This window comes from Pseudophryne corroboree, chromosome 7 (assembly GCF_028390025.1).
Source record: "Pseudophryne corroboree isolate aPseCor3 chromosome 7, aPseCor3.hap2, whole genome shotgun sequence".
In the NCBI taxonomy this organism is placed as follows: Eukaryota; Metazoa; Chordata; class Amphibia; order Anura; family Myobatrachidae; genus Pseudophryne; species Pseudophryne corroboree.
Genome location: NC_086450.1, coordinates 19,186,433 through 19,202,386, shown reverse-complemented (window position 1 = coordinate 19,202,386; position 15,954 = coordinate 19,186,433). Strand labels below are relative to the sequence as shown.

Here is a 15,954-nt window from a genome sequence, read left to right as displayed (position 1 = left end):
CTACACTATGGGCCGGCATGTGCGTCTTTTGGCGATCGCCTGTCTGACTTCATGCAAATGCCGCTACAGCTGGAGGGGGTGCTTTGGGAAGTCAGGAATGGATTTGTGCAACAAGATGTAATTACGGCTGATCAGAAACTGCAGAGCAAAGACACTGGTAGCCAGAGAAATGAACAAAATATTTTAAAAGCAACTATTCCCCACAAAAGTAGATAAATGATGCACTTGTGAAATAGATGAATTACCTTTTTCTTCCGGCTTCCACCGTCTTCCATTGGTGATGAGAAAGGTGAAAACTTGTCTCTTGGGAGCGGTTTCATGCCCAGCTGTTCACGTATTTTACTTAAAAGCACAATATAGTTATGTAATAGTTGTGTAAAGCTCGGTGTGACACTAATAACACATCAAGTTGTTATTTCTCACATGTCTATTTGTAATTCTGCAATGTTAGCAACCTAAAACAGGTTAGGGTTTATTCCTACAGATTAATCAGCGGGATGGCCCATATTCCTGATTGGTTTAAAGTACATAGTGCAAAAAGGTAATATTGCCCCCGATTGCCCTTATCTGCACTTTCCTCAGAAACGCTTCTTGCCCGCACACCTACAATCCAAGACACTCAATGGATCAAGTGCGGAGCAACAGCTGACAGAATAAACTTATTTACCTGTCTGTTGTTTTTTTTAAACATGGACTTCTAAACGTATCTCTTTATCCTCATTGTACAAGTCTGTTGCTAAATGACGCTACCTTTCCGGCGAGAAGATCAATGTAGAGCTTAAAAGTAAAGTTCTAAATCATAAACGCTCTTCCACATCATGTGGCCTCCTCTGGCAAGCTAACTATTCTCCTGTATTTAGGGATATCAATATGGCTCATAACAATAACCCTTTAGTTATGCAATAACTATATACATGTATTGCAGAGAGTCCGCACTTGGGACGGGCTCCCAGCATCCACTACGGACTACGAGAAATAGAATTACCGGTGAGTAAATTCTTATTTTCTCTGACGTCCTAATGGATGCTGGGTACTCCGTAAAGACCATGGGGATTATACCAAAGCTCCCAAACGGACGGGAGAGTGCGGATGACTCTGCAGCACCGAATGAGCAAACTCAAGGTCCTCCTCAGCCAGGGTATCAAAATTGTAGAATTTTGCAAACGTGTTTGAACCCGACCAAGTAGCAGCTCGGCAAAGTTGTAAAGCCGAGACCCCTCGGGCAGCCGCCCAAGAAGAGCCCACCTTTCTCGTGGAATGGGCTTTTACCGATTTTGGATTCGGCAGTCAAGCCACAGAATGTGCAAGTTGAATCGTGCTACAGATCCAGCGAGCAATAGTCTGCTTTGAAGCAGGAGCAGCCAGCTTGTTGGGTGCATGCAGGATAAATAGCGAGTCAGTTTTTCTGACTCCAGCCGTCCTGGAAAAATATATTTTCAGGGCCCGGACTACGTCCAGCAACTTGGAATCCTCCAAGTCCCTAGTAGTCGCAGGCACCACAATAGGTTGGTTCAAATGAAACGCTGATACCACCTTAGGAAGAAATTGGGGACGAGTACTCAATTCTGCCCTGTCCATATGGAAAATCAGATAGGGGCTTTTACACGACAAAGCCGCCAATTCTGACACCCGCCTGGCCGAAGCCAAGGCCAACAGCACGACCACCTTCCACGTGAGATATTTTAACTCCACGGTCTTAAGTGGCTCAAACCAATGTGATTTTAGGAAATCCAACACAACGTTGAAATCCCAAGGTGCCACTGGAGGCACAAAAGGGGGCTGAATATGCAGCACTCCCTTAACAAACGTCTGAACTTCAGGCAGTGAAGCCAGTTCTTTCTGAAAGAAAATAGACAAGGCCGAAATCTGGACTTTTATGGATCCCAATTTTAGGCCCATAGTCACTCCTGACTGTAGGAAGTGCAGAAAATGACCCAGCTGAAATTCCTCTGTTGGGGCCTTCCTGGCCTCACACCAAGCATATTTTCGCCATATGCGGTGATAATGTTGTGCTGTCGCAACCTTCCTAGCTTTTATCAGCGTAGGAATGACTTCATCCGGAATGCCCTTTTCCCTAAGGATCCGGCGTTCAACCGCCATGCCGTCAAACGCAGCCGCGGTAAGTCTTGGAACAGACAGGGCCCCTGCTGCAGCAGGTCCTGTCGGAGCGGCAGAGGCCATGGGTCCTCTGAGATCATTTCTTGAAGTTCCGGGTACCAAGTTCTTCTTGGCCAGTCCGGAACGATGAGTATAGTTCTTACTCCTCTCTTTCTTATTATTATTATCCTCAGTACCTTGTGTATGAGAGGAAGAGGAGGGAACACATAAACCGACTAGAGCAGGGCAGGCCAAACCGATCCTCAAGATCTACAAACAGTTCATGTTTTTCAGGCCTCCTGGAGATCTGTAGAATTGTCAGTTAGGAATGAATGCAGCACATCTTAATTAGTAATGACTACACCTGTGCACCAGCTAGGTGGTCTGGAAAATGTGAACCGTTGGTAGATCTCGAGGACCGGTTTGGCCAGCCCTGCACTAGAGCGTCCACAGCTTTCGCCTGAGGGTCCTTGACCTGGCGCAATATCTTTTTAGCTTTTTGTTGAGGCGCGACGCCATCATGTCCACCTGTGGTCATTCCCAACGGTTTACAATCAGCTTGAAGACTTCTGGATGAAGTCCCCACTCTCCCGGGTGGAGGTCGTGTCTGCTGAGGAAGTCTGCTTCCCAGTTGTCCACTCCCGGAATGAACACTGCTGACAGTGCCAGCACGTGATCTCCGCCCATCGAAGAATCCTTGTGGCTTCTGCCATTGCCATCCTGCTTCTTGTGCCACCCTGTCGATTTACATGGGCGACTGCCGTGATGTTGTCTGACTGAATCAGCACCGGTTGGTCTTGAAGCAGGGATTCTGCTTGACTCAGGGCATTATAAATGGCCCTTAGTTCCAGAATATTTATGTTTAGGGAAGTTTCCTGACTCGACCATTGTCCTTGGAAGTTTCTTCCCTGAGTGACTGCGCCCCCCAACCTCGGAAGCTTGCATCCGTGGTCACCAGGACCCAGTCCCGTATGCCGAATCTGCGGCCTTCGAGAAGATGAGCACTCTGCAGCCACCACAGCAGAGACACCCTGGCCCTCGGGGACAGGGTGATCAACCTATGCATCTGAAGATGCGATCCGGACCACTTGTCCAATAGATCCCACTGGAAGATCCTTGCATGGAACCTGCCGAAGGGAATCGCTTCGTAAGAAGCTATCATCTTTCCCAGGATTCGCGTGCAGTGATGCACCGACACCTGTTTTGGTTTCAGGAGGTCCCTGACCAGAGATGATAATTCCTGGGCCTTCTCCTCCGGGAGAAACACCTTCTTCTGTTCTGTGTCTAGAATCATGCCCAGGAACAGCAGACGCTTCGTAGGAATCAGCTGTGACTTTGGGATATTCAGAATCCAGCCGTGCTGATGCAGCACTTCCTGAGATAGTGCTACGCTGATTAGCAACTGCTCTTTGGACCTCGCCTTTATCAGGAGATCGTCCAAGTACGGGATAATTATAACTCCCTTCTTTCGAAGGAGTATCATAATTTCGGCCATTACCTTGGTAAATACCCTCGGTGCCGTGGACAGATCAAACGGCAACGTCTGGAATTGGTAATGACAGTCCTGTACCACAAACCTGAGGTACTCCTGGTGAGGTGGGTAAATGGGGACATGTAGGTATGCATCCTTGATGTCCAATGACACCATAAAATCCCCCTCTTCCAGGCTTGCAATAACCGCCCTGAGCGATTCCATCTTCAACTTGAACTTCCTTATATAAGTGTTCAAGGATTTTAAATTTAGGATGGGTCTCACCGAACCGTCTGGTTTCGGTACCACAAACATTGTGGAATAGTAACCCCGCCCCTGTTGAAGGGGGGGTACCTTGATTATCACCTGCTGGAGGTACAGCTTGTGAATAGCTGCCAGTACTATCTCCCTTTCTTTGGGAGCAGCTGGCAAGGCTGATTTGAGGTAACGGCGAGGGGGAGTGGCCTCGAACTCCAGCTTGTATCCCTGAGATACCACTTGCAGAACCCAGAGATCCACCTGTGAGCGAACCCACTGGTCGCTGAAGTTCCGGAGACGCGCCCCCACCGCACCTGGCTCCGCCTGTGGAGCCCCAGCGTCATGCGGTGGACTTAGAGGAAGCGGGGGAGGATTTGTGTTCCTGGGAACTGGCTGTCTGGTGCAGCTTTTTCCCTCTTCCCTTGCCTCTGGGCAGAAAGGAAGCGCCTCTGACCCGCTTGCCTTTTTGGGGCCGAAAGGACTGTACCTGATAATACGGTGCTTTCTTAGGCTGTGAGGAAACCCGAGGTAAAAATGTCGACTTCCCAGCTGTTGCTGTGGATACGAGGTCCGAGAGACCATCCCCAAACAATTCCTCACCCTTATAAGACAAAACCTCCATGTGCTTTTTAGAATCAGCATCACCTGTCCACTGCCGAGTCCATAATACTCTCCTGGCAGAAATGAACATTGCATTAATTCTAGATGCCACCCGGCAAATATCCCTCTGTGCATCCCTCATATATAAGACTACGTCCTTAATATGCTCTATGGTTAGCAAAATAGTATCCCTGTCGAGGGTATCAATATTATCTGACAGGGTATCGGACCAAGCTGCTGCAGCACTATACATTTATGCTGAAGCAATTGCAGGTCTCAGTATAGTACCTGAGTGCGTATATACAGACTTCAGGATAGCCTCCTGCTTTCCATCAGCAGGCTCCTTTAAGGCGGCCTTATCCTGAGACGGCAGTGCCACCTTTTTTAACAAGCGTGTGAGCGCCTTATCCACCCTAGGGGAAGTCTCCCAACATAACCTGTCCTCTGGCGGGAAAGGGTACGCCATCAGTAACTTTTTAGAAATCACTAGTTTCTTATCGGGGGAACCCCACGCTTCTTCACACACTTCATTCAACTCATCTGATGGGGGAAAAACCACTGGTTGCTTTTTCTCCCCAAACATAATATCCTTTTTGGTGGTACCTGGGTTAATGTCAGAAACGTGCAACACATTTTTCATTGCCGTAATCATGCAACGGATGGCCCTTGTGGATTGTACATTAGTCTCGTCCTCGTCGACACTGGAGTCAGACTCCGTGTCGACATCTGTGTCTGCCATCTGAGGTAGCGGGCGTTTTTGAGCCCCTGATGGCCTTTGAGACGCCTGGGCAGGCACGGGCTGAGAAGCCGGCTGTCCCACAGCTGTTATGTCATCGAACCTTTTATGCAAGGAGTTGACTGTCGTTTAATACCTTCCACATATCCACCCACTCTGGTGTCGGCCCCGCAGGGGGTGACATCACACTTATCGGCACCTGCTCCGCCTCCACCTAAGCTTCCTCATCAAACATGTCGACACAGCCGTACCAACACACCGTACACACACAGGGAATGCTCTGACTGAGGACAGGACCCCACCAAGTCCTTTGGGGAGACAGAGAGAGAGTATGCCACAGCGCTATATAACCAGGGATTTACACTAAAGTGAGTGATTTTTCCCTATAGCACAGAGGTTCCCAAACTGTGTGCCATGGCTCCCTGGGGTGCCTCTGGACACTTGCAGGGGTGTCATGGGTTGGTGGTCCAGGACCAATTTAAATTATCTATGGGCTATATAATAGGCAAAACCAGTGCTGGTGGCTGCCAGTCATAAAATATGTGGCCAAGCAGAAGCAAATCTTGTCCCTCACTACACAACTGACCCTAAGGATGACATATAAACGCAATCTACATAATGTAATATTTCTTTCTAAATTTCTCAATAAGAAATTTTTGGCCTAGGGGTGCCGTGAAAAAAAAATCTGATATTCTAGGGCGCCGTGATTCAAAAAAGTTTGGAAACCACTGCTACAGCAGCTTGTTATACACAGTTTGCGCCTAAATTTAGTGCCCCCCCTCTCTTTTTTGTCCTTGAAGCCTGGAAACTGCAGGGAGAGCATGGGGAGCCGTCTTCCAGCGTAGCTGTGAAGAGAAAATGGCGCCGGTGTGCTGAGGAAGATAGCCCCGCCCCATTCTCGGCTGACTTCTCCCGCTTTTCTATATACTTTATGGCGGGGGATTATGCACATATACAGTTTAATAGCTGTATTATGTGCTATTTAGCCAGGTAAGGTACTCTAATTGCTGCCCAGGGCGCGCCACCAGGTTACTGTGCAGTCGGGGTGTTAAATCATGCCGGATGGTGTCCGAGATGGTCCATATAGTGTCACGTGCCAGGGGGATCCGGTCTGAAAATCGACAGTGCCTAGGTCGACAATGTTTAGGTCGACCACTATATGTCGACAGTCACCAGGTCGACATGGATGGAAAGTCGACAGGGTTTCTAGGTCGACATGTGCTAGGTTGACAGGTCTAAAGGTCGACATGAGTTTAAAAAAAAAAAAATTTTGGGGGGTGATTTTTTCATACTTAACGATCCATGTGGACTACGATTAGAACGGTAAAGTGTGCCGAGCGAAGCGGTAGCAGAGCGAAGGCACCATGCCCGAAGCATGGCGAGCGAAGCGAGCCATGCGAGGGGACGCGGTGCGCTAATTTGGGATCCCAGTCACTTTACGAAGAAAACGACACCAAAAAAAAAAAATCCTCATGTCGACCTTTAGACCTGTTGACCTAGCACATGTCGACATAGAAACCCTGTCAACCTTTCATCCATGTCAACCTATTGACTGTCGACCTATAGTGGTCGACCTAAACATTGTCGACCTAGACACTGTCGATAAAACGAACCACACCCGTGCCAGGCTACCGAGTGTGCAGAACGGTAGACTGCTCAGCAGGCTGACAGTGGGACAGCCGGATCAGGACCCCTGTGGGAAGCTCAGCGGCTGTGTGTAGTCCTACAGTCTGACATCGCACGCATGCACCATCTAAGTGTTAATTATATTCTAAACCTAAATGTTTAAAATAAGTGTGAATGCTTTTTCCAGGTGAGAGTTTGTGCAGAGGCATTGTGTCTTACAGCTACAGTATATTACTTACATTCTGCCTATGACAAGGGTGTATCAGAGCTTTGCTGGGGAGACTCATTACTTTCACAGTAGGGGTGAGCGTTTACAAATCACTACTTTAGTTCTCCTATTATTGCACTGATACGATTATTATAATTATTATCATCATTATTATCATTACAGTTGAAGACCATATATGACAAGTACAGGGTAACTAAACATAACTACATCAGCAGATGACACTGACATAAGTATCAGGTGGCAGAAGACTGCTGGATTTGGTCAGTTGAGGACTATTAAAGTAAGAAAAGGATAAGCACATGAGGGAAGAGGGCCCTACTCGTGAGAGCTTACATTCTTAAGGTGGGGGGAGGGGGGTAGACAGACAGGGGTGAGACAGATGGGGTACATAGAGAGTGTAGAACAGAGGGTTAGGATGAGATTTGGCTGGGTTTGGTGAAGAAGTTGGTCTTGAGAGCCCGTTTGTAGTTCTGTAGAGAGGTGGAGAGTCTGAGGGGGAGAGGTAAAGAATTCCAGAGTAAGGGAGCACCACGTGAGAAATCTTGGAGATAGGAGTGGAAGTAATCAGAAGACAGGAGAATCTGCGTGCATTAGCAGAGAGAAGAGGACGGGTGGGAGAGTAAAGGGAGATAAAGTCAGATATGTAGATGGGAGAGGAGTGGGTGAGGGCTTTGTAAGTGAGTGTGAGAAGTTTGAATTGGATTCAGTAAGGGAAGGAAAGCTAGTGAGGGGCTTGTAGGAGTGGAGAGGTGGATGTAGTGCGGTTGGAGAGGAAGATAAGCCTGGCTGCAGCATTGAGGATAGATTGGAGTGGAGAAAGGTAATGGTCGGGGAGGCCAGTCAGGAGGAGATTGCAGTAGTCCAGTCTGGAGATGACTAGTGAGTGGATAATGGTATTGGTGGCATCCTGGGTGAGAAAGGGTCTGATCCTAGAAATATTTTTGAGATTAAAACGGTAGGTTTGTGAGAGGTGCTGAATGTGTGGTTTGAAGGAGAGGGAGGAGTCAAGGATTACTCAAGACAGCGCACTTGGGCTAGAGGAGATAGTCGTGCCATCAATAGATAATGAGAGTGTAGGAGGTGAGGTTAAGCGGGAGAGAGGGAAGATGATCAGCTCAGTCTTAGACATGTTGAGTTTAAGAAAACCCCTGTGACATCCAGGAAGAGATAGCAGAGAGACAGTCAGGGGAACGAGTGAGGAGAGATCAGGAGAGGAAAGATAGATTTGAGTGTCATCAGATGCGATGCAATATGATAATTACCACTGCCCATGAATATATATTAATAAATTGACCACGGAATATCTTACACCTGGCCCTATGAGTAATAATGATGTCTGCCTGGCATATTACAAGTGTATATTATTTGTTGAGCTTAATATAAATTTTGTGTTATTATAAGCTGTTATTTTGTCCCTCTACGTGTTATCCTTCTATGTAATATCACAGTCCGCACTTACTTTGTTTCCTCCATGCTGAAGTTTAGCACGTCGTTTTCTGACTCCGCTGTGACTTCAGGACAGGTCTGCTCCGTCTCCGTGTGACCATTTTCTGTATTAGAGGAGTCAGTTGGAGGACCGGAGACCTCCTCACCTTCCTCACTGGCCTTTGAGACCTCCTCTGCGGTCACAGCTGGCAAGGAAAAATGTGCAACGATCAATAATCTACAGTAACAAACTTGTTCTTATCAAAATAGGTTTTAAATCTAATTATTTTTTGTGGTTCCATAGGCTCCACAGGGGAGACAACTGGATGTAGGTGGTGGTAAAGGACTGGGCACCAAACAGTTTAGCTCTCAGTATAAAACATCCAAATGGTTCCTTTCTGTCAATCACTTTTCCGTGATCCTCATTGCGAGAGGAGTAACAGCGGCATCTTGGCACATGCGCAATGCGATCGCAGCACATGCAAAGTCTGACGATAATCGCTGTTGCATGAGCACCGGTCATTGCGGGGATAGGGGACGCACGGGCAAATGCCGGCTGTGCTTGTCATGCATAACAACATCCCCAATCTAACAGAGCAAAACTAAGGTGCTTGGCATAATTTTTGGCCAAAAATATATGGGCCCACTAACCAACGTCCAGGTGACCTCATCTGGTAACTCCCTAACACTAAGGTTCAAATCCAGGGTACCCAACCAAGTCTGCACAGGCCAGCCACCCCAAAGCACCACTGTAGTGAGATGCTAAAGTGTTAGTGCTGACTTGGTGGGGTCCTGAGACCTGGACTTGAACCTTAGTGTTAGGGACTCACCAGATAAGGTCACCTGGACGTTGGTTGATGGTCCTATATTTTTTGGCCAAAAATTATTCCAAGCACATCAATTTTGATCAGCAGTCCTTGGTTCAAGAGAGAGAGTGCATCTGCATGTTTTCTTTCTATAAGGAACTACAAGTCTCAGCATGAGAGCACATCATTACGTTTGGAATTAGGGTGTGCAGTCCAAGCACACCCCAATATATTCTGTGTCATACTGTACAGAGACCCCTTCACTGCGTCATACTGTACAGAGAGCCCTTGCCCTGTGCCCCAGAGGAGACCCCCTATAATGTTAAGGACCTGCCCGATGAGGTTACCTTTAATGATTGGTGGCTGATAATATTGGCCAGTTTTATGTCAAAAACCTCAAATATGATTTATTATAATTCTAATGGCTGTGTGGTGCACCTGCTCTCTTGTTTCTATGTTGTAGGTAGAACATCCCGTTATAAGTATCTAGGGCAGGCATTCCCAACCACGGTCCTCAAGGCACACTAAGGGCTGTAACACACTGGCCGGTTTCTCCCGGATGGCAAAAAGCCGGACAAACTTTGTCCAGCTTTTTGCCATCCGGGAGAAACCGGCAGAGTCGCTCACACAGGACGGCTTTGAGCCATGTGTGATGCTGTGCGCATGCGCAGCATCAGACACGGCTTGAGAAAAAACCGTTGTGTGTGAAAGCTCCCCTTCACGCTCCCCTTCACACACAGCCGGACCTTCCAGTGGATAGTTCCGTGCCGTGTGTAAGGACACATTGCGCTTTGCATCACGGTAGCGGTTAAAAGCCGGCCAGGTTTTTGCCGGGCGGCACCAGCCGGCTCGTGTGTTTTAGCTCCAACAGTGCAGGTTTTAGTGATATCCAGGCTGCAGCACAGATGGTTAAATCAAAATAACTGAGGTGCTAATTAAGTCACCTGTGCTCAAGCCAGGATAGCACTAAAACCTGCACTGTTAGTGTGCCTTGAGGATCGTGGTTGAGAATGCGTGAGCAAGGGTGCGCAGTCCAGGCGCCCTCTTCCTACCAGTTACAGGTGAGCTAAGACGTGCCCTCCTCCCAGTTATACATTTGTTTGCCTGCTTGCAGCTAACATTGCTCTGACAAGGTGCAAAACTGCTTCTCCTAAATGAAATTACTTCTAACGCTACACAAGTCCTTCAACGTGGAACACCGAAAAACATTTTTATTTTACTCAGGGCTGATGAAAACCAGAATTGTTAAGTGCACTAAAATGTATGTATAGATAGACAGAAGGCTGGCGCCACCTACAGATAACTAAAGAAATGGCATACATACAGCAATGCAATATCATCACCATCCAATGCATGAAGTATAGGCATCTGCTGTACACAGTGATCCATACATACACAGTATTGGAAATTCCATCTTTACTGGAAAGAGAATAACACATTCCGTAGAAAAACTATACAGTGTGTCACGTCACTAGTAGCCGCATTGTTGAACAGAAGACTTTGGGCTTAATTCAGACCTGATCGCTCCTCAGCGTTTTTGCAGCGGTCTGCGATCAGATAGTCGCCGCCCATAGAGAGTGAAACCCTTGCAGGAGAGCGTGCCTTTGTAAAGCGCGTTCCGCGCAGTATTAGACAGACACCAGCATTGCACATTACCTTGATTGTCCAGTTTGTGCAGGTTGGGGAGGTTCCTCAGGACGGTCATCCTGTAGCGGTGAGGGTCTGGGTAGCAGCACGGATTCTCCGACAGCCACAGGATTCTCAGCTTGGGCAGCAGTTTCAGGTAGTAGACTTCACTCAGGCTGCAAATGCTGTTCTTCCTCAGGTACAGCTCGGTCAGGTTCTGACAGTGGCTTATGGGCTCCAAGGAGGAAATGCTATTTACACTGGAAACAGTCGCGTATCAAGGATTTACATTTTCACCTTTGCATTATATAGCGCTCTGTATTTAATTAGTTGAAAAGGACCCGTTAGGATATGCTTCTAAAAAGTAATGACTACAATTACATATAGTAATAGACAGATGGTATCTCTAAGCTGCAGAAACTATTTCACCCACTTTCCAGACTCCATATTGGTGATAGGAGCATAAATATGTATTATTCACTAGGAGTGAGTAGAACAATCTGAATGGCACTTCCCATGGTGCCAGGTTAATAGTGTAAAACAAAACAAAGAGTAAATGCAACGTGAGACCACAAGTACCAGCAACACTTAGCAGCTACTGTCCTCTTTGGCACGCTGCTGCTTATAGAATTACAAGGAGCCCATAGCTGTCAGCAGAGAAGGCCACTCTGAGTGGAAAAGCATAAACTACACACAGACACGCAAACAAATCACTCGCAGTTGCATTACCCTCTAGGACTGTAGTTTCCTAGTGGTGGGACCATGACACCTGGGGGCCGCTCTGCGTAGCCGTTTCTCTGGGCTGCCTCCAGCTCCTGAAAGTCCCGACTAAAAGCAGTTGCACCAACGCAATCTAAAGATGATGCCTCTTCTACCCCTTCTGTGTCTGTCTGCCCCTCCCCTTCAGAATGTAAGCTCTTGCGTGCAGGGCCTTCTCCCCTCATTAGCTTTTCCCTCTCAAACTATTTTTCACGCCATACCCCGTTCAATGGCACCCGACCACCGGTTTCTGCCCGATGCTTATGTCAGTGTCCTGTTCCTTGATGCAGCAATATGTATATATTCCATGTACCTGTCCTGCATTGTTCTTGTACTGTAAATCGCTGCTTTCTTGTTTCGCTCATTTATTTATGTTCTCAGTTAGGCGCTGCGGAACCCTTGCGGCGCCATGTAAATTAACAATAATAATTTACTGGTTCTGTATTACAAGATGGATTGCCAGGTCCTGCTGCAGACACAACGATCTACCAAATGAGAGACTGTACTGCAGCCTCAACTGATCAAAAAGACAATAAGAATTTACTTACCGATAATTCTATTTCTCGGAGTCCGTAGTGGATGCTGGGGTTCCTGAAAGGACCATGGGGAACAGCGGCTCCGCAGGAGACAGGGCACAAAAAGTAAAGCTTTAGGATCAGGTGGTGTGCACTGGCTCCTCCCCCTATGACCCTCCTCCAAGCCTCAGTTAGGATACTGTGCCCGGACGAGCGTACACAATAAGGAAGGATTTTGAATCCCGGGTAAGACTCATACCAGCCACACCAATCACACTGTACAACCTGTGATCTGAACCCAGTTAACAGTATGATAACAGCGGAGCCTCTGAAAGATGGCTCACAACAATAATAACCCGATTTTTTGTAACTATGTACAAGTAATGCAGATAATCCGCACTTGGGATGGGCGCCCAGCATCCACTACGGACTCCGAGAAATAGAATTATCGGTAAGTAAATTCTTATTTTCTCTATCGTCCTAGTGGATGCTGGGGTTCCTGAAAGGACCATGGGGATTATACCAAAGCTCCCAAACGGGCGGGAGAGTGCGGATGACTCTGCAGCACCGAATGAGAGAACTCCAGGTCCTCCTCAGCCAGGGTATCAAATTTGTAGAATTTTGCAAACGTGTTTGCCCCTGACCAAGTAGCAGCTCGGCAAAGTTGTAATGCCGAGACCCCTCGGGCAGCCGCCCAAGATGAGCCCACCTTCCTTGTGGAATGGGCATTTACATATTTTGGCTGTGGCAGGCCTGCCACAGAATGTGCAAGCTGAATTGTATTACACATCCAACTAGCAATAGTCTGCTTAGAAGCAAGAGCACCCAGTTTGTTGGGTGCATACAGGATAACAGCAAGTCAGTTTTCCTGACTCCAGCCGTCCTGGAACCTATACTTTCAGGGCCCTGACAACATCCAGCAACTTGGAGTCCTCCAAGTCCCTAGTAGGCGCAAGGCACCACAATAAGCTGGTTCAGGTGAAACACTGACACCAACTTAGGGAGAGAACTGGGGACGAGTCCGCAGCTCTGCCCTGTCCGAATGGACAAACAGATATGGGCTTTTTTGAGAAAAAAACCACCAATTTGACACTCGCCTGGCCCAGGCCAGGGCCAAGAGCATGGTCACTTTTCATGTGAGATGCTTCAAATCCACAGATTTGACTGGTTTTAAACCAATGTGATTTGAGGAATCCCAGAACTACGTTGAGATCCCACAGTGCCACTGGAGGCACAAAAGGGGGTTGTATATGCAATACTCCCTTGACAAACTTCTGGACTTCAGGAACTGAAGCCAATTCTTTCTGGAAGAAAATCGACAGGGCCGAAATTTGAACCTTAATGGGCCCCAATTTGAGGCCCATAGACACTCCTGTTTGCAGGAAATGCAGGAATCGACCGAGTTGAAATTTCTTCGTGGGGCCTTCCTGGCCTCACACCACGCAACATATTTTCGCCACATGTGGTGATAATGTTGTGCGGTCACCTCCTTCCTGGCTTTGACCAGGGTAGGAATGACCTCTTCCGGAATGCCTTTTTCCCTTAGGATCCGGCGTTCCACCGCCATGCCGTCAAACGCAGCTGCGGTAAGTCTTGGAACAGACATGGTACTTGCTGAAGCAAGTCCCTTCTTAGCGGCAGAGGCCATAAGTCCTCTGTGAGCATCTCTTGAAGTTCCGGGTACCAAGTCCTTCTTGGCCAATCCGGAGCCATGAGTATAGTTCTTACTCCTCTACGTCTTATAATTCTCAGTACCTTAGGTATGAGAAGCAGAGTAGGGAACACATACACCGACTGGTACACCCACGGTGTTACCAGAACGTCCACAGCTATTGCCTGAGGGTCTCTTGACCTGGCGCAATACCTGTCCCGTTTTTTGTTCAGACGGGACGCCATCATGTCCACCTTGGTATTTCCCAACGGTTCACAATCATGTGGAAAAACTTCCCGATGAAGTTTCCACTCTCCCGGGTGGAGGTCGTGCCTGCTGAGGAAGTCTGCTTCCCAGTTTCCACTCCCGGAATGAAACACTGCTGACAGTGCTATCACATGATTTTCCGCCCAGCGAAAAGTCCTTGCAGTTTTTGCCATTGCCCTCCTGCTTCTTGTGCCGCCCTGTCTGTTTACGTGGGCGACTGCCGTGATGTTTTTCCCACTGGATCAATACCGGCTGACCTTGAAGCAGAGGTCTTGCTAAGCTTAGAGCATTATAAATTTACCCTTAGCTCCAGTATATTTATGTGGAGAAAAGTCTCCAGACTTGATCACACTCCCTGGAAATTTTTTCCTTGTGTGACTGCTCCCCAGCCTCTCGGGCTGGCCTCCGTGGTCACCAGCATCCAATCCTGAATGCCGAATCTGCGGCCCTCTAGAAGATGAGCACTCTGTAACCACCACAGGAGAGACACCCTTGTCCTTGGATATAGGGTTATCCGCTGATGCATCTGAAGATGCGATCCGGACCATTTGTCCAGCAGATCCCACTGAAAAGTTCTTGCGTGAAATCTGCCGAATGGAATTGCTTCGTAGGAAGCCACCATTTTTACCAGGACCCTTGTGCAATGATGCACTGACACTTTTCCTGGTTTTAGGAGGTTCTTGACTAGCTCGGATAACTCCCTGGCTTTCTCTTCCGGGAGAAACACCTTTTTCTGGACTGTGTCCAGAATCATCCCTAGGCACAGCAGACGTGTCGTCAGGATCAGCTGCGATTTTGGAATATTTAGAATCCACCCGTGCTGTTGTAGCAGTATCCGAGATAGTGCTACTCCGACCTCCAACTGTTCCCTGGACTTTGCCCTTATCAGGAGATCGTCCAAGTAAGGGGTAATTTAAGACGCCTTTTCTTCGAAGAAGAATCATCATTTCGGCCATTACCTTGGTAAAGACCCGGGGTGCCGTGGACAATCCAAACGGCAGCGTCTGAAACTGATAGTGACAGTTCTATACCACGAACCTGAGGTACCCTTAGTGAGAAGGGCAAATTTGGGACATGGAGGTAAGCATCCCTGATGTCCCGGGACACTATATAGTCCCCTTCTTCCTGGTTCGTTATCACTGCTCTGAGTGACTCCCTCTTGCTTTGAACCTTTGTAAGTGTTCAAATTTTTTAGATTTAGAATAGGTCTCACCTAGCCTTCTGGCTTCAGTACCACAATATAGTGTGGAAAAATACCCCTTTCCTTGTTGTAGGAGGGGTAATTTGATTATCACCTGCTGGGAATACAGCTTGTGAATTTTTTTCCATACTGCCTCCTTGTCGGAGGGAGACCTTGGTAAAGCAGACTTCAGGAGCCTGCGAGGGGGAAACGTTTCGACATTCCAATCTGTACCCCTGGGATACTACTTGTAGGATCCAAGGGTCCTGTACGGTCCCAGCGTCATGCTGAGAGCTTGGCAGAAGCGGTGGAAGGCTTCTGTTCCTGGGAATGGGCTGCCTGCTGCAGTCTTCTTCCCTTTCCTCTATCCCTGGGCAAATATGACTCTTATAGGGACGAAAGGACTGAGGCTGAAAAGACGGTGTCTTTTTCTGCAGAGATGTGACTTAGGGTAAAAACGGTGGATTTTCCAGCAGTTGCCGTGGCCACCAGGTCCGATGGACCGACCCCAAATAACTCCTCTTCCTTTATACGGCAATACACCTTTGTGCCGTTTGGAATCTGCATCACCTGACCACTGTCGTGTCCATAAACATCTTCTGGCAGATATGGACATCGCACTTACTCTTGATGCCAGAGTGCAAATATCCCTCTGTGCATCTCGCATATATAGAAATGCATCCTTTAAATGCTCTATAGTCAATAAAA

The 15,954-nt window shown here is 47.8% G+C and overlaps 1 protein-coding gene across 1 annotated transcript in view; it reads right to left on the bottom strand.

Annotated features, from left to right (window-relative positions):
• The window catches only part of CFAP410 (cilia and flagella associated protein 410), a 65,955-nt gene that overhangs the window by 23,895 nt on the left and 26,106 nt on the right, over positions 1-15,954 (bottom strand). The window contains exons 4-6 of the mRNA XM_063932720.1: positions 10,905-11,134; positions 8,477-8,648; positions 246-342 (exon numbers count right to left, since the gene is read on the bottom strand). Coding sequence (XP_063788790.1) covers positions 246-342; positions 8,477-8,648; positions 10,905-11,134 — 499 coding nt within the window. The remainder of the gene's footprint in view (positions 1-245; positions 343-8,476; positions 8,649-10,904; positions 11,135-15,954) is intronic.